Here is a 27,210-nt window from a genome sequence, read left to right as displayed (position 1 = left end):
AGTCATACTAATAGCATGTCGTCAGAAATAGAACAAAAATGTCATACTTCTTTAATGTCGTCCAAAATATGATTAAAAAAAAAGTCATACTATAGCATGTCGTCCAAAGTATGAGTATTTTATCACTTTTTGGACGACATGCTATAGTATGACATTTTTTCCATATTTTAGACTACATGCTATAGTATGACTTTTTAATATTTTGAATGTTATATAGCCTGTATAGCCCTTATTTTTACAGTCTGTTTTATATTACTTGAAGGGTCAATCCTATTCTTCTGTGAAAATTTAATTTTGGGATAAACAATCAAGGCTGCAAAAAACTTATTTCATTAGATAATTTCTTTGTCCTGGTATCTAGAATTGTAGATTTGAGGTGGTATTGGTACAGACTACCAAACCCTTGGTATTGTGACAGCCTTACTCTGGATACCTACAATTTGGACGGTCAAATAAAATAGCTACATGTAGATTTTGCACACGAATGTGCTAATAGACACAGCTTCAGTTTCCTTCTTCTCAACTTTTGTGTTACTATGTACCTGATGCTGTCTGAATTCGGTAAATTCCATCCATCTGCTGCTCCCCCGAGGTTAAAACAAACACGCCAAGTTGTCTGTAGCTGGATGACCCAATTCCGAGTGAGGCTGTCTCCATTAGTGGCTCTTTGTTTGTAAAAGGTTGCACACTACATTTTCAGTCTTCCATCTCATCTCACCTGAGTAGGTATCTGTGCTCGCAGAATGTTCTGCTCTGTTTCCATAGAGATACCCGCGACGGTGGTTGCCAAGTGGGGGCTCTGGCTGTCCATTGCTGGACTGGGCATCCCGGGCTGACTGGCACCCGTCTTCACATCCGACCCATTTCCGAAGGCCAGAATGGCATTTTCTGGAACACAAGAGCAGCAGAGAAATTGCTTTTAAGAATCCAATATTGTATAAATTCTGATTTTGCTGGTCTGCTTGTGGTTCCTAGAGTTTACAGAAGTAGAATGGGAGGCAGAGCCTTCAGTTTTCAGGCTCCTCTCCTGTGGAACCAACCAGCTCCCAGTTTGTGTTCGAGGGGCAGAAACCCTCTCTAGCTTTAAGATTAGACTCAAAACATTCCTTTTTGATGAAGCCTATAGTTAGGGCTGGCTCAGGTAGACCTGAACCAACCCTTAGTTATGCTGTTATAGGCCGAGGCTGCTGGGGGACCTCGTTACACGCTGAGCTTCTTTTCTTTCCTCCTACTCTTTAACTGACTCATACCTCACCATCCTTTTCTCTCCCATAGCTTTTTCTTACTGTCTGTTGTCTCCATTCAGTTCCCTCGCTCGCGTAGTTTCTCTTCTTTCTTTTGCAGATGTCCCGTCATGGAGCTGCACGTCTCGGCCCTGCGCTTGTCGTCTCCACCAACAGTTCTTCTCTTCTATCTCCATGCTGTCCTTTTCTCTCTCTGCTCTCCTCTCGCCCCAACCGGTCGAGGCAGATGGCCGCCCACCCCTGAGCCTGGTTCTGTCGGAGGTTTCTTCCTGTTAAGAGGGAGTTTTTCCTTCCCTCTGTTGGAGGTTTTTCTCCCGTAAAGAGGAGTTTTTTTCCCCCTCCTAGCTTATGTGGGAATTGTTGAATTGTTGGGTTTCTCTGTATAATATTGTAATGTCTTGCTGTAAGGACTTTAATGTGTTAAGTGCCATGAAATAACCTATGTTGTGATTTGGCGCGATATAAATAAAGTTGAATTGAATTGAATTGAATTTCCTTGTGGTTTTTCTTTTATTATAAAGCAGGTCAAAGTGCTATACAAATACTGTGAAAGATTAAAAACATGCACACAGCCTCCATTTAGCAACCGTGGCATTTGGACAAGCCCTTTGGGATTCCCTTTTTTTGAGTTTTTGATGTCACTGTGAGTTCACAAACTCACACCCATGTCAACTCGCTGCAGGGCCTAATGTGCAATCTTTTATCTGGGAAAAAAAAGGCACTGAGTGGTCATTCAGTGGACGAGCTAGCAAGATACAAGACCAAAGAAAACCTGTGGTCAGCCTATCTGTGTCACTCAGAAAAAAGTCAGCCTATCAGAACAAAGTCATTCATATCAATTCACCTTAAAGACACAAACATAAAACAACCTTTTTTTTGTAGAACTCCACAGCAAAATTCAGGAGAGATGTAAGACTATATCAAGATGTTTTTTGGTTCTAAAAGCTCCAAAAATACAGAAAAAAACAAACATGGGAAAAGTGTAAAACTAGGAACCTTTAAAGAGACATGACTGGAAGACTGATAAACACTGTTCTTGTCATCTCGGTGCTAAACAGCAAAACCTTGGTCTTTTTCACGCGAGTCATCATCTCAAGTGTTCTCTTGCTTTTCTCCTGCATGACTCTTTTCACTGTGATTGGTCACTTTATAATTACAAAGTGGGGGACGGTAATTACAACATGGTCAACTTTTCACATAGTGAGTCACCAGGCTGCTGAATGACTGAATTAAATAAGAAGCGTAAATTGCAAACAGCATTTGGCAACATTTTAGAATAAAAGCACATTTTCTTATCAACCAAAATCACGGCATGGTACTGAAAACAGGTAAGGTGTGACCAGAGTTTGCTTCTCAAAGTTTTAAAATTCAAGTATGTAAATTATTTTCTGCTCGCAGAAAGTGATGCACTGTAGGTAAAGAGAAAAGTACAAACTGTCCATGAAACAGCAGTGAATGTTCCATCTGCAGAAAGGCAATCTGGATAATGGTAGTTTAGATTGTACAAATTCAAGAAACTGCCTACAAATGTGCAACATGTTTTTCATACCTTGGGAATAAATTTAAATAAGTTATTCTTCAGGAAAATGCTGCAATCCTCAAGTCTCGTACACTACTGTCTGCCATCACACAAGACAGAAAAAAAGTGTTGTGTGAGCAGAAATTGACTTTCATATGTATGAGATTTTAATGCCACTATGGAAAAGCCTGTCGTTTTGGCCCAACAGAGCAGTGCCTGATAGGCAGATGGATGCTTTGGTTTTAATTACAAAAAAAAATAATCTCAGAGGCAAGAGCTGCCGCAAGTCAGATATAATGCAAGCCTCCTTATTGGCAAATTTGAATAGCAAAATTAGAACCCAGTTCATAATATAAAATAATGAATAATCCATTCTCCGTCAGAAGCTTTGCTAGCTGTCTCACATAAATCGCTGTAAAGCAGCATTAAAAGATAGAATTGAAAACTTTACTGAGTCAACTTGACTACATTTTTACCTTCTTGTTGAAAAAGCATCCAAAATCAACCTTGTTGATGAATTTTAAATTTCATTATTTAAATCACCGGTACTATTTACAAGAACAACAGCATGGGACAACAACAACCCAAAGTCCTACAATCAACCCCCAACTGAGCGGACAAATAAGTTACGACGATGAGTTTGAACATCAGAGTTCAATTTGTAAACTTCTCTGTGCAGTTTGTAATCGAGATGAAAGTTATACACACAACATTTGATTTTATGCATGATTGATTTTAAAGTAAGGTCAAAATGATATGAATTATGCCGTGGGATTTTCATATTTTCCAGTGCTTTTCATTCACTCAGTAAAAATCAAGGACGCACACTCTCAGACCCTCTCAACCTCGCAGGATTCTCTCTTTAGTCAAATATGAGCAGCACACAGGGTCATGGGAAGTGGCGCGCCAACGCACACAAACCATCAATATCTGCTGAAAGTCCTCTGCTGCAGTAATGGAAGTGAAAAATGGAAATTCATCATATCATTATGAAATGTTAATAATTCACTGAAATACATCTTAGAAGTGGGTGAGTGCGCTGGAGGGGAGAATTTTACAAAACAAACGATTGCAAAAACATTTTCATAAAAGACACGCCTATTATTATGACTTGTATAATAAAAGTTATGAAAGAGAGGAGAGGGAGTCGCTGATTGGATGGAAGAATGGAGCTCACTGATTGGCGACGGCTGTTGTTGCCATTAATTTACAGTTGAGAGAAAAAAAAAAAGGGGGTGGGTGGCGCTGTGCATTTACTCCATTATTTACAGCATGATAAAACAGATGTATGCTTTAGTGCCACTTGAGAATACAGTTAACTCCGTGTCCTCTGCATACGGCTGCCATCACTAGTCATGAGTGGTAAATATCAAGTCCAGTCCACAGGAAATGTGAAGTAATGACTGAACACAGACAGTTTTCCAGCTGCAGCCATTCCATCCAATGACCAAATCACCAAACAATGGTTATGTCAAATAGATTTGAAATTGCAGCCAGTGAACAATTAGCTTCAACAAAAGTGAAGTTATGTCATCTCCTGCTGCAGCGATTCGTGAACTCACATCCTGCCCTTGTGCTGTCAGCTGAAAATACCGATTTAATCTAAATTTCAAAGGTGCCATTATGTTATAGTTTCAAACTTAAAGAGCATGTTTGATAGATGGAGATGGGGAGTAGGTGGTGAGGCTCAGAGGTGATACAAATAACTGCAGTAGAGCAGGTGGGATCAATCATCTTTGATCTCTCTCATGCTTTATATGACAACAATAAGTGTCACTAATAAAGTGAGAGTACTTATACAAGTTTCCTACTTAAGTACTTTAGTTGGTAGACGCAGGTATGTAAGAGTTCTCAGTCATCCAGGTCTTGGTATTTCTAAGTGTTATCCAAAGGCACCTGGATTTTATTGACCTTGACCATTTTTTATTAAGCTTTTATTGACCTTGTGTATATCGTCAACCTGACTGAACCCCAGGCATGTCAATCAAATCAGACACGCCCCCCCTCTGCCCCCCAAACACACCTCTCTTTCCTGAAACAGTTTCACATTCATAATGACTGGAGACCTTTTCCACAGATGTTCACGTTTGAATGTAACTCAATGAGATACACAAACGCTTTCGATGTTTTGGGTTTGACTCCTCACCGAACTGAAAGAGACAACGCTTCAGGCCATGCTAAGATAATTACAGGAGTGTGAGATGCAAACAAACAGGCTTCCATTTCAGATATTTCTTCAAAGTGTTGGGTCAGACGTAAAAAGTCATTTGTAATGACAGTTTCCCAAAATGAAAAGAAACATTGGACTTCTCTAAAAAATGAATTCAAAACCTTAACATTTTTTGTCAGTTGTCTTTTAAGGTCTGATATAATGATCACTATGACTGGGAGGGATATTACAGTATGAGCAATTTGTACCGTGTATAATTTACTATCTGGGGGATGTACATGGTTTTATACGCCCCTGAAGCAAAACCATTACATCACGTTCTTGGATTTACCCCAACCCGAATGACTTATGATCTTTCGATGAATTAATATTCCATAAGCATTCATTTTCATTCGGCTAATGGGCTCCTCGCCTGCAATTGCGTTTGCATGAAAGTCACTTCAATTAAAATATGCTCAAATGACGACATGAATGAGAGATTCATCAATTAATATCCACAGCTTATACTGTAAGATGGATGTGAGTGCTTAGACATAAAAATCATACCATTATTACATCTGTTGCCAGCAAAAAAAAAAAAAAAAAAAAAACTTCAGATTTTAGAAGCAACTGACTGGTTATTAGTGATGGGATTTCAAAGCTTTCAGCGGAGTATCGGGGTGTGACATACAAACATTGATTTCTCACAGGATCATCATAAATTGATCCAATCTCCTGAGGTACTTTGCGTTCGCAAACAAAATTCTGCGGAAATCAATGCGGAGCCTCGACTCACCTCCCTCCACTGGTGAGCATCAACTAGGACACAGAGAGGGAGGGTGGCGGATGGGTGACCTGTGCGCTCCCAGCATCAGCCCTGCAGATAATTAGGGAATCTGCATGTTGCGACAAAACAGCGACGAGTCAACGGTCTGGAAAAACAGATTGAGGGGGCGCGTGTGTGTGCATATATATATATATATCCACACCTTCTGATGAGGAGGGCCGTGGACCAGCGTGCTAATGGTGCTGCAGGTCATTAGCGTCGGTGGGACAGGTGGGAAAGTGCCAGTATGCTCAGCGTGCGCAGTTAGCACTCGGCGGCGCGCGGCGACCCTCCCCGGCAGGCTGACGGATGAGAGAAGTGAGGGGTGCAACTCCAGCTGCTCCCCACCGCGCCTCGCCACCCGCCGTCGCGCAGAGATGAAGTGCCAATTGATATCTTCAGTGGTAAGCTGTTGTGACAGCTCCTTTGTAAATGTTTGGACATGGCTGTTTAAGCACCGCCATCTCGCATCTCTTTGACTTTTAAGTTTCTCCCCGAGGGCTCTTTTCTTTTTTTTTTTTGACTGACTTCATAGTTCCCCCGAGGCAACGCTGCAGAGCACATCGTGTGCATGGCCCCTGTGCTGTCCCCAATCCGCCTGCCGTATCACTGGTTACCCTCACTTCTTCCTGTTGCACTACCATTTTAACTTCCAGAAAAAAATTAGAATAATTGCAGAAATATATTAGCTTCACCTCCATCTGTCCTCTCATTTTTAACTGACACACTCGGCTTTTTAGAAAACCAAGAAGTCCAGAGATGCAGTTCTGCATAGTGATGTGGCTATTATCGTAGTGATGAGGGGGTAAGGCAGGGGCGACAGCTGTTTTCAAAACCTGAGTGCGCTCGCTCTCGAGAGGCGTATTTTCTTCCAGCAGTTTTCCTCCTCCTCTGTCTACAAACAACTGTATTCTTCCCTGCCACTATTCTCTCTGTCCGCCTCATTAGTTCGGAGGCAGGAAACCAAATTACGCTCAATTACAAAGTCACGAAAGGCCACCTGAAGTCCTGTCTCAGCAAGTAGGCCCCAGAGCAGGGAGGGCCGGCGTGGAAAAATAACTCGGAACTCAAAAAGATCAAGCAGAAGAACCGGAGAGTCTTTTGGCTCCTGTCAAAAAGAAAAGACTTAATTCTTTGTACACTGTGATTACATGTGGAACACAGAGGAGAGAAAAACATTCAGGAGCTCCCCCACGGCACATTCATTTTCCCAATTATTGGCTGGAATCCAAACTTCCCCCGTGCCAAATCATTATGTACACTTTCTCCTCAAAATAGAAGTGCAAAAAAAAAAAAAAAAAAAAGACACAAAATTTCAGCAGGGATGAGAGCACAGCGTGCATCAGCGGTCCACCAATCGCCTCCCATTAGAAACTCGTTCATCCTCATCATCACACGTGCACTGTTTGGCTTCAGCTGTTTGCTCAGCCATGAGGAGAGGAGGCTTTTTTTTTTTTTTTTTTTTTTAGCTGCAGACGCAGGGAAATGAGGCCAGTCAGTCTGTGGTTTGTTTTTCTGGCTCTCTAAGGAGCTTACAGTAAATAGCACGCAGGAGCTGCCACAGCAAGTCTGAGTGCTGACTGCAGGACGCACATGAGGAGTTTCATTGAAAAACAAGACATCCATCAGACAGGTGAAAAACATGTGTGACTACTCCGGGAGGTTTAACTCTCCACAGAATAATGTACTTGTAATCTATTTCCTTCTATTTTGAGTTGGTTCTTTAGACAACAACAACATTTCATAAATATCCTTATGTCTGTTTTTGAAATATCAAGCCATGCCTGACAGGTAAGCAACGATTCTCTTAAAGTTCATTTGTTATGTGTCTATAAGAGGCTTTTTCTTTCGCTTCATGGGACGGTGCCACAGCTGGTATCTTCAGATAAACATCAGGAAAACCAAGGAGCTGGCGGGGGACTTCTGGAGCACTGAGAGGCACATGTACAGTAAACACAAACAGCTGTATGAGGCCAGACAGATCATGTTGCTTGTTCGGAGCGGTTTGGAGCAGGAAGTGACCATATTTGGACGAGCTGGGAGCGGAGCGAGCGGTGGATCTGACTGATCTGATTGGAAACCTGACGATACCACGTCCCGCCCACCGATAGCCGTAACCTGACTGCACCACAGACCTGTCAATCAAAGACAGACACGCCCCCAAAACCACAGCTTTTTGAAGCTTATTTTCTAATGAATGACGGATCATTTTCAGATGGACCGCCAGAAAACTAATAAGGAGCGACTTTAGCTAACAACACCGGGATAACTCATGGAGAAAATGTATTGACTTTGTATTTCATGAGAGAAGTTGAATGGGAGTCTATGGAGCCGATGGTGGAATCGGGGATATGAGGCCACTTGTGTGACGTCTGATGAGAATTTCGTTGTGTTTTGTTGAAACTTATTTATATAAACCTAATAATCTGTGACCTTGTACTTAGTCAGCATATGATAGCGGTTCGCTTTGTTCTGTCACTGGTGTCATTGGTCTGTCACTGCCGGTGTTACTCACGCCGACAGCTTCGTAGGAACTTCTCTTCTTTTGTTGTTATAAAAAAAATAATAATCTCCCAAAATAAACTCCAGTGTGTGTGTGTGTGTGTGTGAGACACCAGCAGCTACAGTTTGTGTTACTTTGTCACTGGTGTCATTCTTCTGTCACTGGTGCTATAAGTCACTCAGAGGGATGATCTCCCATCATCAGAGATGTTTCGCTGCTGTTGTCGGATGAATAAAAAGCTTTGACAGACACTAAAAGGCTGCAGAGGATTGCTGGATACATCTTATGTAACAGCAGCTGCAGTTTATTAGTCACCACAATGTCTCGTTTTATCATCTGTGCTTTCACAAAGAAAACATGTTTCTATTATTGTGTCGTTTTTTTCTGCAGAGAAAAACTTCCCTGCATAGTCGAAACATATATACGTATATCACAATAATAATTTATGTTTTAAAATAAATAAATTATATCCAGCTACTGGAAATCCTGTCAGGTAAAACAGAGCTACAGAAAGTGGTTGCCGTGGACATCTCGTCCGGTGGCTTTGGTATAAATTAGCACTGCCTGCATCAGTTCGCCCTCTGTTGGAATCAACTTAAACAGCAGCAGCATTAGCCTTGAGATTCATTAACGTAATTCTGCCTTTAATGCATTTTTTTTTAGGTGTTGTTTTGTTTTCAGTTTAGGACAGCAAGCCCACGTACAGACGGATGATGCAGGTTAATATTATAACTTAATCGTTTCATGACAGCAGAACAACTTTTTACTAATTATACACACATTTCCCATGCGTACACCTACTAACGGGCATATATGGAAAAAAATTACAAAATACGGCTGGTGATTGAAAGACTGAATCAACCGTTTTGTTGAACAATAACTAGACAGAACGCTGAAATCTTTGTGCTGTCGACTGTCACATTCTGAATCGAATACAATTTGAGAAGTTGCTAATTCCAATCAAGAATGAGAAATTATGTTTGTTAATAGATTTGCTGTTTCCTTTTGGAGCCTCCCCAACGGCAAGGGGATGAGGCGGGGCTCAAAAGCACTGGGTGTGGCCTCTCTGCAGGCTTCCTGAAAGTTGGCCAATCAGAAGAAAGTGGGCTTTTAGGGAGGGGGCTCTTGATTAGACAGCAGCTAAAACGGATAATCTAAGGGGCTGCATAAAGGGCCAGTATGAGATAAATATGGATAAAAAAAACAAACTGAATCATGCAAAGCTACAAAAGCTAAAACAAAAATAACAACTGAAAATGAGCGTAATATGTCCCCTTTAAATGTCTCTAAATGGTGTTCGTTTGTTCATCTGTGAACAAAATTAACCACAAAACAGACACGCAGACGGAGATGTGAGGGCAGCAGATGAAAAAAAGTTTCATTAACTCGGTTCAGCCCGACTCCCATTTGTGTTACGGCACATCAAAGGACTTCTGCAGCATAAAAGTGTCATGGGTTATTTTGCTCACAATTACAGACTCTCCTAACTCGCACACTTGTTCTGCTTCTTTGTCGGGGGATGTTATTGTTGTTGTGTTGCCAGAGGTCTCTCTCTGTGCAGCTGGTACTCACTCAGGCAGAAGTTGTCGTGGAAAAAAGTGAGGAAGTCGTTGCATTGCTCCCTGTGGTTGCCGCTCGCTGCGCAGGAGCACCAGGGTCCCACGTTGGAGGTGGAGTTGTCAAGGTAGTTGGGAGTTATTGTGCTTCCTGTAAAAAGGAAGAAACAACACAATCTGTGTGAGGAGAGCCAAACTGAACTAATACAGCCAACACGTTGAATATGTCCTCAAGTTAGTTTACATAAATAGGAAGCAATCTGTTTGATTTACTTGAATTGAGCTGAATATTTAATATTGTTTCCTGTCTTTTGTTGTTTAAGCTGTCCCCGTTTTTGTCCTGTGCCACTCTAAGAAATTATCTACATTTAAACACCTCATAAAATGTGAAAAAAGGCAAAAACCTGTCTGACCTTAATGTCATTTTTTTTGTGCAGAATTCCAGCTCATTTAATTGTTTTGCTTGGCCTGATTATGACCTTACCCTGATTATACGATAATCAAATAAAGCATTGTCCTAATCAGGTTAAGACTGACCTATTAGTGTGCATGTAAATGTGGTCATTAAGGAATTTAAACAGAGGAACGGATGAAAGCGGAGTGAAATAAGATGCAGCGGGCAGGTTAGTTAAGGATCGAACACGGCAACATGTGATAACAAGACTACCTTCTTCGGTCAGGAAAGATGTACTGTAGGTGGAGCTTCTCTTTCAAAGGAGTATGTATTGGAAACCAGCGAACAGCAGCTAAAAATACTCTTTTCGTAGCAGGATATGACTGAAAATGTGATTCTCTTTGTAGATGTATTCACCGTATACTATATATGCATAAAATGAGACCCAGAGCTGCTTGCTTATACTGCATCAGGTCCAAGCAACAAGTAGAGGAATTTCCCAAACATACATATCCACCGCTGCAGGCAACTCGGTGGGCTCTGATAAGTGCAGTGGCCTGAAATGTGAAGCCCATCACAGATGTCGTATTCTTTTTCCTTTTATTCCTCTCCTACCTTTGGAGCTTTTTCAGCAGGAAATGATCGGGAAGTCATTCTCTTGGAAGGTTTATACAGCCATGTAGCTTGTATTTTTAAACAGGGTGAGAAATAAAAATCGCTGCACTTTAAGGCAGTGTGGCCCAAAAAAAAAAAAGAAAAGTTCTGTTCTAGACTTCCAAACAAAAACAGCTCACTCCGGCCTCTCGGTTGTCTACAATGGCTGATCACTGCTGAACAGCTCTCCCTCTTCCTTGATCTGTGTCCTTGAGTTCCCCACAAACCAAACAACCTTGTTCTCCTCTTTCTGCAGTAGCTCGGCATGGCGTTGTTGTCCTTGTCCTGTAAGGGTGTGGCTGAACTGAGTGCTTTTAAAAAGCCTTTTTCTTTTGTTGTGCATTACGTGATCTACTGTTGAGTTTTTATCTAAAACACAATAAGCCAGGTTCTCCGCCTCCGCCCCAGCTTACACTCATTGTCATGTCAGGGATAATTCTCTCAAAACAGCGGTCGATAGTTGTAATTGCACTACTTATAATGCCAACGATTTGGCTTGGGCACGCTGCAGCCACATTAATCAACGCTCCATCGATCATCGAGGCGCGCTTCTCATCACAATCCTTGATTCATTCTTTTAAGGCCCGTTCGGTGCACTCGTCTGCCTTCCTCCCTCTAAAACTTTTTTTTTTTGTTCCTGATTTATCACATTAGTGTGGGTGAGCCGGAGCTGGCGCACACAAAAGATTTAGTTCTTACCTATCAGGCCGGTGTATGCAAGTAGACATGCTCCGTAGTTCTCCTGCTTGCAGCCACTGGCACTCAGCTCGGAGGGCTGGCAATCATACTGGAACTGTGCCCAGCGGGACCTGTGGGAGCAATAACATGCCATCCATCATTTACTGGTGCTTGGCCGCTGCACACATTATGTCACCGAGTGGTGGCCAGCGCTGGTAGCTTTCTCTCAGCAGTAGGATGTGGACCCGAAAATCCCCCCCCTCCCTCTCCCCATCTCCTCAATGCTTCTCTGCCTTCCTGTACTCCCACATCTACTTCCTCTGCCCTTCAAGATTTCCCACTCTGCAGCACTTCAGCCCCCACTCCGGTCACCACTGCTGACATTCATCCCTCTTTTTCTCTCCACGCCTCTTTCCCCAGCTGATGGTCTTCTGGACGGCTGCCAGGCTGTAAAGAGTCAATGAGGGGCAAAGATAGGCCTTGGTTTTGCTCTCTAAATACCGTGAGCACTGTCTGGCGGGCCCGGCCGTGAGGAGATTAGACAAATATGGATCTTCCATATAAATTCTTCCTCCCACAGTTGCCCTGCCTCAGTCCCCACTCTTTTACCTTTCCCGTCAGACTTCGAGTATCATTACCATCATCCTCATGCAAGGCTATTATGGCCATCATATCGCCTCAACTGGCAACTGTCGACTGGCATTTGCGACGGTATCCCCCTCCGGGCACCGCGACTCTCCGCTCCACCCTCGTTTGTCATGTCGTTGTAATGATGTGCGTGAAACTCATAGGTGGTGCACTGAGCGAAGGCGTCCTCTGCAGGCTGCCGGTTAATGCCGGCTGACTGGTGCGGGGATTGGCGTGGCCACGCGCTGGCCTCAAGATGCTCGATCTATCGGAGCGGCAGCGGGGAATAATGCCTGATCAATAGCTGTGACAGATGAAGCCCTTTGTCTTCCTGACATTTGAAGAGGAACTAGATTAAATGCTGGCGACCATTTGCTGTCAGAGAGGAGAGGTTTGACGAGATGGGGTCTAAGAAGTCCATGTTGCTGAGTGAAGCACAGCCTGTGAATCTTAATGCCTTCATAAGACATTGTTAGTTCTCTGATTGGACAGTTTACAATCCATTTCAATTTGAATGAAATGTTTGTTTTCATCAGTGTCTCAAACACAGGGATTAAACTCTGAATAAATACACTTTTTCAGATAACTTATCTTGTACAGAGGGTCAGTTCTGTGCAAACTACGTACTGATCCTGATGGCGTCTTGGCTGTGTATTAATAAATATTTTCCGAGCACCCTGGCAGGAGAGTCATGTGTGAATTCCAAGTGATAATAGCTGCTCTAATAATGACTATTTCACATGGCGGCGTGTTGCCTGACTGCTCCCTTCAGAAAATTAATGCATAATTTAATTGAACTAATTAAACACAGTTAATGAGTATAACAATCAAATTAATTAAACACAACTGCCTAATTAAATCTAAATGAACATATCACACCAGCCAGACCTATCTTCCAAGATACACAATGCCATTTATTGTCCTGAGGGGGAAATTAGTATGCAAGGCCATCATATCAACAAAGCACTTTATATTGAACAACAACGGTGGTGAGGATGCTGCCACGTGTTGTAGTCAGTCAAACAAATCCCTTTGCAGCCATTTAGCTGTGGAAGCTTTACAAATATCAGTTAGCGCACTAGTCATCTTAGATATTAATCAGACAGTAGACTCTAGTTAATTTAATATACGTCTTTGTATCTTCAACTTAACAAATGTCAACAACCAAGACCTTTTTAGCAGTTTACTATGTCAGAATAAACCTCAAGGCATTCCTGAGATATCACATTCAGAGTGGGAAACAGATGTGAACTCATAGTGACCTTTGACTATTGACTTTCAAACTTCTTTCAGTTCATCCTTAAATTAAATTGAACATTTGTGACAGATTTTGAAGAAATTCCCACTAGACGTTCCTGAAATTAAAATGTTCACAAGCCTAGGCCAATATGATAGGACAGTGACCTTGACTTTCGACCTTCGACCACAAAAACCTTTTCAGTTTGTACCAAATTAAGGAGTTTGCCAAGTTTAAAGAAATTCCCTCAAAGCGTTCCAGAGATATTGCGTTCACAAGAATGGGACATGAGGTAACAGTGTCCTTGAACTTTGACCCCAAACGCTAATCAGTTCATCTTTGAGGCCAAGTGAACAATTGTGTCACATTTGAAGAAATTCCATCGGGGCATTCCTGAAATATGATGTTCACGTGAATGTGCGGCATTGAGGTCAAAATTAGCTTGACCTTTGCTCCCTAAAATCTAATCAGTTCATCCTTGGTATCAAGTGAATGGTTTTGCCAAGTTTGAAGAAATTCCCTCCATGCGTTCAAGATATCACGTTCACAAGAACGAGACGGACAACCGGAAAACATGATGCGTCCCGCTGTAGCTATCGCCAACGCGGAGGCAAGTTCTAATACTACGCAATCCTCACCCCTTCATTTATAAAGACATCACGATGGGGTTCAATCACCATCAGATAGCAGTCAACAACAACAACATACAAACAATAACAGACAAAGTTAGTGACTAGCTGGTGAGGAAAAGACCTACAACTAAATATACAGATTAAAGACACAGATATTTTTCTCTGGAGCTGGTAGATCAAAAAAGTGGAAATGGGGCTTAAATTCACCAGCTGGACAGAAACACTACTCAAATTAATGGTGATGCTGTTCTATGTCTGCTGGATGATTGTTTTCTCACACATGATCCAGCCACTTTATAAGACCTGCCATGGTTGTTGGTCTGTCAGCTAACGGCCAAAAATCAATTGATGCAGACATGAGAGATTATTCCTCATGTCTTCGCTGCAGCTCAGTTGTGCAACATTTAGAATTAATCTGATTTAGATTTTTTTTCAGAGTAAAACAGAGTCAAAGTAAAAAAAAAGAAAAGACAAAAAGACCCAGATGGTTTCCTGAAGAGTTAGCAGATCAAACCAGATCCCGGATGTGTGAGTAGCCTCCGGCAAGTGTTGACTAACAAGTTAAACACAAGATTAACTAATACTATATCAAAGCTTGTTTCTGTATTTATGTGGGAGTTTACTTTCTGCCTGTAACTGTCAAAAACATTTAACTCAGCTTTAAATCTTAGAGCTTCAGAGCAGCCTTCAGTGCACCAGGATTTTCCAAATCAACCAGGGTGTGCTGGATTAGATTGGCTATTTTAAGTTTTCAAAACAGTATCTAATCTAATGGGATGAAATGCTTTAGAAAAAGGTTTAGCATTAATGTAATGTCCACATAAATAGTAGTGATCTGTAAAACATGCAAAAAGCTTTGTGAACATTTAAGAGAAGCCACAGTTGCTGCAAAGTGTCAGTTCAGTGTGTTAACTCAGGAAGTGTGAAATGCTCTGAGCAGCCGGCAGCATGTACGACAACCTGTCTAACTCCTACCTGCACACGTAGTCTGCCTTGCAGACCCGGAGCTGGGCCAAGCAGTTGGGCTTCTCCTTGTCTTCGTAGGAGCAGGACGGCACGATGGTTTGCCTGCGGCGCTCTGCGCAGGCCGTGTCGGTGCAGGGACAGAACAGCAGCTCGTGGGTGTAGTCGGGGGGGACGCGGTCGAAGAACTTCCTCAGCGCCTTGTTGCACTTCGGTCGGTTACACGGCCCCGAGCGGGCCGATGGCTGGATGCAGGACGAGACGTACTCCGTGCGAAGCTTCTGACAAGTCTCATCTATGTTACACGCCTTGGCAGCATCCAGGCAGCGGTTCACTGTTGTTACTTCAGACTCTGCAAGATAAAGGAGACACAAATAGGAGGCAGAAAGCATTTCATCCCTCTGGTGGTTGGAGAAAATCAAGTCCCAGCCAATGCTTACAAATGATTTCAAGGCCTAATTGGAGTCTGTATTGACTTGCCACTCTCACCTCTCGACTCAGATATAGTGTTGCATTTACAGATAAATAAAAAAAAATTGCGTCCTGAGAACAAACTAAACCAACATGATGATTATATGTAATAGGCCTCCTTGTAATGAATAGAACATGAACAGTGCTTAAATGTTTCATGAGCCCAGTCACTGGATGTGTTTCAGCCAAGGCCTAATGGCTGAATATTTCATTCTGCTGGGTTAATGCAGAGTGGCAGTGCTGAAAAAGCGGCTCCTCCATCTCACCAACCGCACAACAAGTCCTGTAATTACTGCTCCTTCGCTTCCATCCATCTCTCCATCCCTCCAAGACTCGCTTTCCTGCATGTGGGCCATCCCTCACTCACCTGACTCCCTCCTGCCCTCGCCATCTTCCTCTCTCGCTGCGTGCCTGCCACTCTCAGTGCTGCTATCACCCCCGTCTCCATCTGTCTCCATTCCTCCCTGCGTTCAGCTCTCTCTTCCCTCCATTCTTCCTCAACTTTGTCCATCTCCGCCTCCCTCAGTGCCCGCGCTCCCACTGACTTCCCCGGTAATGAGCCCCTTTCATAACCGTTTTTCTTCTTGGTCCGCATTATTTCCCAATCCATCATAATGTGTGTGTGTGTGTGCTTTTCTTTTTCCCAAGAGACCTCCCGGTCAATACGGCCATGATGATGCTCAGCTCCTCTGGCTGCTCATTAGTTTGTAAAGTGCCTGTTCTCGTGTCTTCCGGTGAGTTCGACGGTTACCAAGCTGTCATATAAAATACGAATGGCCTTGGAGAGGGAGCTAACAACCCGTCGTAAAGCAGAGGTTATTCCCAAGTTAACTGCTAAGCAGCCGAGAGGGGGTCCAAGGTTGACAAATTGTGTCCAGTGGCCACAAGAATGGGAAGAAAACTACACACGTATGTTGTTAAATTCTTGTCATTATGTTTTTGTGAGCCATCAGTTACTCAGAGGAGACCCGCGGAGCGTGCAGCACCTTCATGCTTCACACACATTCACACCCCAGAGTTTCCCAGTTCATCCTTGAGCTGTCTCTCACTGGAGCCACTGGTGGCTGAGTGCACTCCTACTGTGGGTTATTCTCCAGTCTGTAATATTCAGTATTACATGTCTAAAGTCTGGTAGTATTTGGACAGAGACGTCAACCTCCAGCACAAAGCGACGGAAATGAAACAACGACGGAGGTATTTGAAATCCTGGTTTGCACTTAAAATCGATCTCTTTGTGCAACAAACACACGCTGCTGTGAGAAAGACAACACTCCTGCAGAGTAGCACCTCTTCCCCTTCCAACATGTTTAGTATATTAATATGTAACAGTCGGCCTCTCAGGAGCAACTTAATGCACCACCTGCATGTTCGCTGTCGCCTTTTCATAGATATGGAGCTAAAAGTTCAAGTTTCTACTGTACGAGATTTTTCTTCCTGTTCAAAGGGAGTTTTTTTTTCCTTCCAGCTCACTCGTGTGAATTTCAAATTTTTTTTTTTTTTTTTTCTCCTTGATAACGTTACATCATCTTTTTTCCGTTGGGGTCTAGACACGGATGTCATCACAATGGGGTCTAATCGCCAAAGACTCTCACATCCCTCACGCTTCTATCTGTTTCTGAGCTCATCAATAAAACTTTCTCTCTATTCACTCACATCGAGTCTCTCCTGATTGAACTATTGTAACTTCTGTAGTTGAGTACAAGAGTCATCGCTCATGAAGGACCACTACAAACTATTTCAAAGCCTACACAGAGTATTACATAAGACAAACTTTCAATGGTGTACTCCTAAGGTCTGTGAAAGTGATCACACTGATAACGGATAAATAATGTAGAAATGCTGCTGCCTTTTTTTTTTATATACACTAACTGAATGTTTGCACTCAGCAGTAGGGCAATGGCAGGGATAGAAGTGCAAGAACACACACTCAAACTAAAGCTTCGCACTTCACCCCTGAAGTGTTGATTTCCTCATTGCGTTACAAAGTTTGCGACCAACTTGTTGCATCAAAGAACCGAGTGAGCACCAAACTGATTGTATTTGTGCTACGATAAAGGTGCATGAGGTGGAAAATCCTTTTCGGGAAATGCAATTCCTTCCCCTCATGCAAGCCAGCGATGCATTAAAAAGCTTTTTTCTGGCTGCAGAACATCTGCTGTGTTTAAATAGAGGCAGTTTCCTAACACCGCTGACTTGACTTTAGTTAACTGATTAGTCGGTAAAGGGTGAAGCACTTTGTTATGTGAACACTCCTCGAAGTATGATGAGCTGTAGCTCCGGCTCGCATCTTTTAAAAGGGTCATTACTCTGTTTGAGGGAGAGATGCTACGAGGGTGGAAAAACATCCATTAATCACGTCTTTGTTGTTTTGGCAGTTGGCTTGTCGAGATGCGCGGCGTGGATGTCAACTTTGACCTCCAGCGGAGTTTACTGGAGTGGAATTTACGAGGAGGCAGTACAGTGCAGGTCGAGTGCTGTGCTGTGAGTCAAAGCAGCCCGGAAAACGAGCGCCGTCGTCTTAATAAGCGCATGTACGAGATCACAAAACACATGATCACGCATGTTAAAGAGGGACAATCGTTAAAACTGAAGTGTTTTCTTCTGGCTTCGGTGTGCGGTTTTTCCACGCGTATACAAACACTGTTTCTCACTAACAGGTGAGTGCGCCGTGTTTTCTGATCTGTGATCTCACTTAATTAGGCACAACGAGCCGAGAGAAACTGAATTGGTCACGGAGATGAGGATGAATGTCGCAGCGCGCGCAACGATTTTCTGGGAGCCATGAATGGCGCCGAGCTGATATCACTGCGACAATGCAGTGCTGAGACTCGCGGTGGGTTTGAAAATAGCTGGCTGAGATGTTGGTGGGAACATCCATGAAAATGAAAAGGAACCTGCGAGCACACAGGAGCTCTGCTGCGGGGGAGTATATTCCTCTACATGTCCCTGCATTCCCAGGAGGCAGTAATTACTGTGTTGTGTTAACATTTTCGGGAACAATGTGTGTCGAAATCAGATCCAAGTTGTAATAAACCGTGATCATTCTCTAACTTTATGTGCTCACATAGTTTTATGGCGCTGTCGACCACCAAAACAAACATTTCAGATGTGTCCCTCGAGGTTCAGGTCACCTCAAAGTTTAATGATCTCTGTTGTAAAGCTGTGTTTTGTAAAATGTCCATGTCTCTGTAGCCGGCTGTGAACGAGATCCAATTTCACTGCGTAATTATGGATCTGGCCATTCGGCGTATACCTCGGGTTAATTTTAATCAGCGTGCGCCGTTACTGGCTGACACTCTGCCACCTCTATGGCCCTTGTCCACTAAAGCGGGTTTTTCCTGAGTATGACATATTTTTTAAAAATTGTTTTAATGAACTGCTAGCAGCGTAACGAGGTGCTGAGCGTTTATTTTGCGTTGAACGTTCTGCGATTTTTTTTTCCCAGTCAGCGAGAGTTTAAAAATCGACTAACCAGCCGTCCAATCACAGTGAAGGAGGGGTGGGACAAACGCGCTTAACCACCGACACTAGTCGCCGATTGGTCCGCCCCTTCAGAGTTGGTGTGCAAACGCTAATACGAGCCAAATTATCAGAAATCTGAAGGTGTTAGCGACAGCCTGGCTAATGCCTCTGATCTCTGCCATGATGCCGCTGAGTACCCCGACTTTACCTTCAAGGCTGTTATGCAAACTATCTCCTGAAGTGTCCTCACACAGCTGTTAAATCATTTGCCATTCTCATCCAGGGTGGCGTAAAAAAAGCCTGTGCACTTTACTAATGTCATCTCGCATTAGTTCAGGTTTGAAATCGCAAAATGTGTGTTTGACACTGATCCCTCGTTGCTATTAGGAGCTACCAAAAATGCAAAACTACCTAGTGCAATTTTAACATCACAAGCACACTTCAAATCCCATGATAAATATAATAAACCGCACTGCTTACGTAGTGTCAGAAAAAGGAGACAGTGTGTCTCCACTTTACACCTCAACTCAATGTTATATATCAAAATATCACCGACAAACCTGATGCAACTTTTTAAAGAAAGAAAACACGCAGTTAATTTCCTCACTGTGTGAAAATATAGAGAATATTTTGACTTTTTACTCTTGTTGTTTCGGGTTAATTATGTTTATTTTATGCCCCAAAACTGCATTTAAATGTTTAAATTAAACTGTTTTCTTCCTATGAGGTGCCATTAAACTCTCGTTTTGGTTTGTGTGTGATGACAAGGTTCATTATACTTCATACCGGTATGCATGAACGCCTTTCATACTAATCACTTCATTTAAGTCATTATTTAAGTTTCACAGACTGAGCTGCACTCGTTCGGAGTCTAACGGCTTTCGGAGAAAAAACAAAAAACACTTGACTTCATGTCCCCACCAATGGAAAAAAGAAAAATCCATCTCCTCATTTGTGTGTGACCTCTTTCTTTTTCCAAACCTTCAAATGAAAAAAAAAATGCAGTGTTGTTCGAGTAAACAAACCAGCTGTGTCTTCCATTTTTTTTTTCTCGCTATCTCTGTCTCTTCTCCCTCTTAACCTCTAACCAAGGCTTTTTTTTATTCTTTCTTTTCTTCTCACTTTGTCTCTCTCTCTCCTCCTCTCTTACCTCCCCAGGTTTGCGGCTTTCAGCTGCATTAAAGTAAATAGGTAATTAATCTGTGCCTTGGGGGCTAACAGCAGCACATACCAACCCTGCGGCTTGCCCACAGGCTCAGAGGGAAGACAGAAGCAAAGTGTGGGCTGTTACTCATCAAACACTCTACAAACCCACCGGCAGAAATTATGCACAATAACAACTTGATTTGCTCTCTCTCTGACACACAACTTAGTTGGGACCCACTTATTTTTTTTGGAGGGGTGCAAAATAGATGTTTTTGAATTTCAAATGAACTTATATTTCCTGCAGCAGTGACTGAAGGGAAACTTGCCCAATTACCTGCAGCGATGGAGGCCAGACGGACGTAGTCGGAGCCCCTCTCCTCCGGTTCATACGGGTAGCTTTCCACCAGGCTGAGTCCTGCCAACACAGAGGAGACAGGTTAGTTTATGTTGTCACGGGGACTCAAGGGAGTGTACACTTTTTCAAATGCAAACTTTGACTTTGTGGAGTCCTAAATGATGCAATAACCCAAACAAATGTAGGACTGAAGGTACAATATTTCAAAGTTTTACCTAAAGTTGCAACAGATACTGTAGATGAAATTGTGCAAACGCATCATGCCTGGCTGGATAAAGCTGGCAAAAAAAAATCTGCTATTTGGTTGCTATGCTGATGCCTCACTGTACACAGCATGACAGATGACAAGAGACCAATTAGTATCATTAAAGTTGGCTTTGATAAATTGTGAAAAGAAAAAAGAAAAAAAATGTTTTTCATAATATGAGCGCACTGAAGCATAAAATAATATAATAAAGGACCTAAAACTAGGTTTTAAAACATGGCCCAGTGCAAATTTGGGTGCACAAAACTACCTTTTAATGCAGGACCGTTGTTTATATCCTGCTTTACATACTGGCGCTAATTCTCAAACAAATTAACAATCAGTGCAGTTAACAGAATGACAACAGATTTGACTGCAGTTATAAACACCTTCATATGAGATTGAAACCAATTACATGCCTTTTAAGTTGTAAAACAAGTCTGCATCTCATTTAAAAATAAAGAAAACACAAAAAGAACTCTGCCAAAGATCCCTTAAGAATGAAATGTGCTTATTGGTCAAAACACATCTAGTTTACATGATAGAAATCAAGCTAAAGGCTACGTATGAACTTTGATGACTTTAATTCATAATGATGCAGATTCTAACAGCAGTACATGTTGGGATAAACATGTAGTTCAAATGTTACAAGCCAAAGCAAACCCAGCATATTTTTTTAGAAAATGAAGTCATTATAACCATTTAATTCTATGTTTTTTGGCCTTCAAATCACACAATCAATATTCACTGTGGAGGAGCAGCTGATCATCGTATTGTTTGTTGCACATTCACTCCACCACTGATGTAAAACTCAGGCAGCTGAGCTTCACTGTTTGGCTCGTCTGTCCATGATCTCAGTGCCATGTCTTTTATGTCTTTAACATTCATGTTCGACTTCCTGAATATTCACAATGCTGCCAAACTGTTCTGCTCGTTTTCAGTTGTTTTGAATGTATGCTAAATATCTAAATTTGTAAATGTTTGATAAAAAAACGGGGTTCAAACGACAATGAGAGTGTAAAGCATCTCAAATCTGAACAAAAGTGATCAAATACAATGAGTGTGGGCAGAACAAAAGGAATCAGACCTTCAGTTTTATTTTGGACTCAATAATCACTCCTTTCCTTTCAGCCTGTGAATCAGCTGTTGAGCTGTTTGGAGGTGGAAGACTAATTCACACGTAATGGGCGGCACACCCTGGATAATCCCAATAACATACTGTACCTGCTCCCGCCCACCTTTCTGGAACACAAACCATCAGTTTCTGGGTGCATGTGTGTTGAATGCCGGTCTCACCGTGCAACACGGACTGGTGCAGGCTCCAGTAGATGCTCAGGCAGTTCTTCTCCTTCTTCATGCCCCGTTTACACTGGCAGCCGTGCAGTGGGGTGGACAGCAGCGCCGTCATGGCGTTCTCGCACTGGTTTCGCGCTCCGGGCCCCAGCTTCACGCTGCCGTCCCCCGCCACGCACTGCCTGAGGGTGCGCAGACGCGGGCTGCAGGTGTCGTCGCTGGAGCAGGTGTCCCCGGCACGCAGGCAGTCCCGCCCGCCCGCAGAGAGAGCCACTCGGGGGACTCCTGGAAGACGAGACAGACGGTAGGTTAGAGGCATGAGAAGGTCTCAGGAGATGGTCAGCGGGTTAGTTTCTCTTCATTTGTTCAATTCGACACATAAAACCACAAGTTGAGAGTGAAGGACAATGAATTATTATCTTCATTTATTCATAACCGTCTTAACTAATTTGATCTCATTGCTTATTTGACGTGGAATCACATCAGGCAAAAGACTATGATTCATTTTCAGGTTAGACCATCAATAATTCTAAAAAGTGGCATGGATCAAAATCTTTGATGAAAAAAAAAGCATAAAAACTACAAAACACATTTTATTTGTATTTATTTTCTGTGCCTCATACACTAACTCCACACATATAAAACAGCGACAGAAAAATGTATTGATGCTTGAGTACTTGCATAGTTACAAGAATTTGATTTGATTTGTTTAAATGGTTAAATTGCTGCAACCTTCGCTGACCTTCACCACCAGTTTGTTACACTGACTTCATGTTATAAATCTGCAGTTTTCATGCCGAGAAAATCTCGTCATCAACATCAGTGTTAATCAACATTATCAGTGTTAATTTGTGAGACTAGTTGAAGCTCTCCAGAGTCACACAGAATATCATAACTATATTTACAGACTCCCCATGATGAGTACACTGACTTTGATGTCTATAATTAGTGGATTACTCCTTTAATCAAAGTCTAAATCAAAACAAACTTGTTGATAAATGAGAGATTTCTGTGATTCACTGTTTACAATATCATTAAAGTGAGTTTCAGAACTGGATTATTTTTCTTACATCCCTTGTTCAGCGGCAATCAAACACGGTCAACGATGCATCTCACCACTGTATTCAAGCTCTTTTTAAAATTACAATTCATAAACCCGAGGGGGGGTTGTTATATTATTCATGAATTTATGCAGTTGTCACTGACGCCACTGACTGGATTTTGATGAAACTTGGGATGAAGACGCGTCTCGCCAATTCATCCTGACACGGTAAAAAATGTTTACTGTTGTCTTGTTTCATGTGGCACTAATTACATGCAAGCTTTATTCCCCTCAGGACAATAAAGGCTTGTTCATTCCCAGCTGTCTAAAAGAGCCCTTATTCACTCTTAAAACGGATGCAGTCCTGAGTCTGGTTTGGGATAATATTCAATATATATGTTAGCCACAAATTATTAGAGTATCAACAGGTGCATCTCTCAGTGAGATAACATTTTTTTTAAATGAATCCATTAAATCAAAGTGCTCCAGACAATAAATGAATAAGAGTGTCCAGTCATGCTAGCAGTTCCATGAGGCTGTAATTAGACTGAGTGCTGCTCTGACCGAAATGCAAACATCAGCACACCTGCGGTTCATTCACACTCCGTACAGATTACTACATCGGAACCCAGGACACTTCAGTTATTTGGCCTGCCTGGTAGATTATCAAGGGTGCACACTTGGTAGTTCTAGTATAGTTTTACAACGCCGGTCACGTGCTGTAGGTCTGCTTTCCTCTGAGTCTGTTCCCGGGGTTTCCCGTTCAAACCGAGTGCTGAGGCTAATCAACTGTTTAATACGCCTGTAGCGGCGTGATGTTATCAGCATGCGAAGGTCATTCAAAAATACAAAAATAAATTAATTTACCATAAAGGCAGGTTTATCTGAGAGCTATTTGTTGGACTCAGTTAAGGACAGTTATTGAATTATTTTCCTATCTTGTTTTTTGCAGTAAACAGATTAATATCAATATTAATTCTGGGTTAAGATATTTGCATTATTGTGTGTATTATTGAAATCAATAAGCCTGATGGGAGTGGCATCTACATTTAAAGTGGCCTCCTCAGGATGGAGGAGTCTGTGTGAGCCTGGTTACAGAGAAGGTAACAGCTACTTTGTTGAGGCACCGATGATTTACTTTTGCCACTTTTTGGTTTAGAATTAGTATTTTTTTTTTTTTGCAAAATTTGTTTGTAGTTTGTTGGTACCTTTGTCTATTTGTAAATATATTTTTGCTACCGATCTGCACTTTTCTGGGAGACGAGCACAATACATTTCACCATCACTCTACCTGCGACTACGCCATGTTTTGATTTATCTGAGGGCTGAAGCTGAACCCCGTCACGGTTTGCATTCGATTTACTGATGTTTAATGCCTTTCCTGAGTTTTGGTAATTTCCCAAAATGTATATTGTGTGGGTGTGTTCTGCACCAGATTTCATATGAAAACATCCAATATATGAGATATTTCAACCTGGTCCAAAGCGATGGATCCTGATCTCTCGGGCTGTGCTGCCTACTTGACTAAAAAACCTCAGTAACCTAACGACGGGTCAGTGAGCAAACACTCCTGCTGTGCACCAACACTGTCCTCACACACACTCAACTTTATTCTACATTCAGGTGGAGAGCTGAAACGTTTCCACACGTATCAAATATGCCAGGCTGGATTCTCATGGAATATATGTATAAAATGATGCGGGGTGCATCTCAAATATTTCAATCTGAGCGACCTGAGAGGCCATAAAAATATGTAGTCTTGAATATTTCACGGTGTAAATATATGGCCTCGATGAAAAACTGGAACATGCAGAATGAATACTGTCAGCTCGAATGGAATAAGACACTTCTTCCAACTTTAAAACTGCCTAAAGGGAAAAAAAAGGGGGAAATTGCATCTTAAGGGTTTATTAAATATCCATATACAGCAGTGAAGCTGTATTAAGGGGAACACCGTTCACTGCTCGCTTCGTATTTCATAAGGTGGCATGCAAAGTGGTAGATATTAGTTTAAAACAAGTGAGAAGAAATCCTGTCCAAAAGCGTTTCTGTGTCAGCGACTCCTTCGTGAGACTTTCTGGCAGCGAGTCGGTTTTGGTAATTAAATCTTAATCAAATTTGATTCCATCACTGCTCAATCAAGTGATACGGAGCGAAGGCAGTATATCCCAAATAAAAGGCAGCAGCTTTGGCAATTTCCACCGGCAGACACACAAAGCTGTCAGAGTCCGACATCTTCATTTGACTGCAACTCTCCCCGGGTACGACGTGCCTCCAGAGTCAATGAGATAACACAGAGAAGAAAGACTACAACATGACTGAATCCAGTCTACGGTCTTAGCATGATGCATGCTTTACTCGTGGAGGAAACGGGTTAACCGCCATGTGCTCGGTAGGAGACTTCTCAACCTTTCCGAGGAGTCGGCTAATCTGGCGGCAAGCTGTCAATAAAAGTCGAGGCAGACAGTGAGGCGAGGAGCCGGCTGCGATGGGTGTTTGGATGTTTGCGGATGCTCCTGAGAGAAAGCATCTGCCACTCAAATGAAGAGCTCATCTTCGCCGAGGTCTTGACAGGCAGCACTTATTGTGCCCCAAAAAAATATCCCCCCTCAACAAGTAATTTATTCCACTATGGAGTATTAAAAAAAAAAAAAAATCTGATTTATTTTATGGAAAGCAAAGGGAGGTAGAGGAAGAAAAGAAAAAAGTGCAGGGTGAGATAATGTCATTCGTTTTTGATGCAAATCAGCTCCACTCGAGTTTTCTCGGATCAAGAAATGGTACCTTGAAAAAAAAAAAGCAGAGGAATCTGCCTTATGTCAAGATACTTCAATTCCGCTCGCAGAAAACTCCAAATGCAGATTTGCATTGGAAATGCGCGATATTATGTCATCCTAGCAGGAGAAACAACATTTAAACATAGAGGTTTTTTTTTCTTTTTTCTTGCTCTTCTTATGTAAGTATGTTGAACTGCAGGTGGGAACAGATCCGTGGGTGGTGTGTGTGTGTGTGTGTGTGTGTGTGTGTGTGTGTGTGTGTGTGTGTGTGTGTGTGTGTGTGTGTGTGTGTGTGTGTGTGTGTGTGTGTGTGGGGTGTAGGTGGGTGTGGGTGTTCTCATATTGAAGGTGGAGCAGAGAGGAACCTTAAAGCTGGTTTGGAAAAAAAGAAAAATGAAAAAAAAAACAGCGCCTGTGAGCAGCGGCAGTGCAAATCTTATTAAATTGCAACTAATCCAGTGTGGAGAGAGGTTTGATATTTGTCTGGGAAATTAAGCAGCACTCCAGATTGCGGGCGATAACTGTTTGCCTGGAAACGGAGCCGCAGTGTGCCGGCAGTTCAAAGACAGACAGTCAAAACCAATTAGGAGGAATCAGTTGCCCTGTCATTCAGATTGGTTCCATCCTATATGCCTCCCTGTTTATCCCACTGAGGTAAATAATCTCTCTTTCCTCTCTCTCTCTCTCTCTCTTCTCTTTTCCTTTTTGTTTCTGCTTCTCTCTGATTTCCTCTCTCCCGCATCACCCTCTCCACTTATCTTCTTTTGTTTTTTCTGTTTGTGCTTTTCTTCTCATCCATCACCCGCCCCCCCAAACAATCACACCTGCTGCAGTTCAAAGAGCAGATTCTGAAATTGAAGGAATCTTTTTTTAAGGGAAAAATATTTCACAAAAACAGAACGGAATTCACTTGTCATTCCTGCGATCTCGGGTAAAAACATTTTTGCCTTCATTACAAATACAAACAACAACAGCTGTGATGTTCACAGAAAGTGAGCGACTATCCACACTGAAAGCGACTGTTCACAACTGCAACACCAGAAATCACTTCGTTACAACCAGGATATCTTACAAGAAACTCAAAATAACTGCCTGCTTATCCTTCCTTTCTCTATCTCAGCTGTGAGGACGGAGACAGAGCTCCCCTCGTCTCATTGGGTGGCTCCTCACGTCCCCCCCCCCGCCCACCTAAACCCCCGACTCCTCCAGAGCCAGCAGGCATCAGTCACTGCCATCAGCCGTGAGCTATCAGCCGGCGACAGAAAGCTTCCTTTAAAAATCTATAAGCTCCACGGAAAGGCACTGCATCCTTATAAAAGCCACATAAAGGAAGCTCAATGAGATTTTGTTTTTTGATACCTGAAGTCCGTCTCCTGTAAAGAGTTCATAGAAAGAACGGTGATGATAAAAACAGTGATGTTGATGACAAAATGAAGGA

General features: G+C 42.4%; 1 protein-coding gene across 1 annotated transcript in view; it reads right to left on the bottom strand.

The window, feature by feature from the left end:
- Positions 1 to 694: 694 nt before the first annotated feature.
- The window catches only part of gfra4a (GDNF family receptor alpha 4a), a 108,428-nt gene continuing 81,912 nt past the window's right edge, over positions 695 to 27,210 (bottom strand). The window contains exons 2-7 of the mRNA XM_069724243.1: positions 21,957 to 22,238; positions 20,396 to 20,476; positions 14,995 to 15,334; positions 11,545 to 11,654; positions 9,814 to 9,948; positions 695 to 888 (exon numbers count right to left, since the gene is read on the bottom strand). Of these exons, the coding sequence (XP_069580344.1) occupies positions 710 to 888; positions 9,814 to 9,948; positions 11,545 to 11,654; positions 14,995 to 15,334; positions 20,396 to 20,476; positions 21,957 to 22,238 (1,127 nt within the window). The 3' untranslated portion in view covers positions 695 to 709. The remainder of the gene's footprint in view (positions 889 to 9,813; positions 9,949 to 11,544; positions 11,655 to 14,994; positions 15,335 to 20,395; positions 20,477 to 21,956; positions 22,239 to 27,210) is intronic.

This window comes from Brachyistius frenatus, unplaced genomic scaffold, assembly GCF_029030835.1.
Source record: "Brachyistius frenatus isolate BFR_SWC_R1_liver_20210118 unplaced genomic scaffold, ASM2903083v1 Contig_367, whole genome shotgun sequence".
Classification (NCBI taxonomy): Eukaryota; Metazoa; Chordata; class Actinopteri; family Embiotocidae; genus Brachyistius; species Brachyistius frenatus.
Note: the sequence above shows the minus strand (reverse complement) of the source record. Positions and strands in the feature narration are given on the sequence as shown.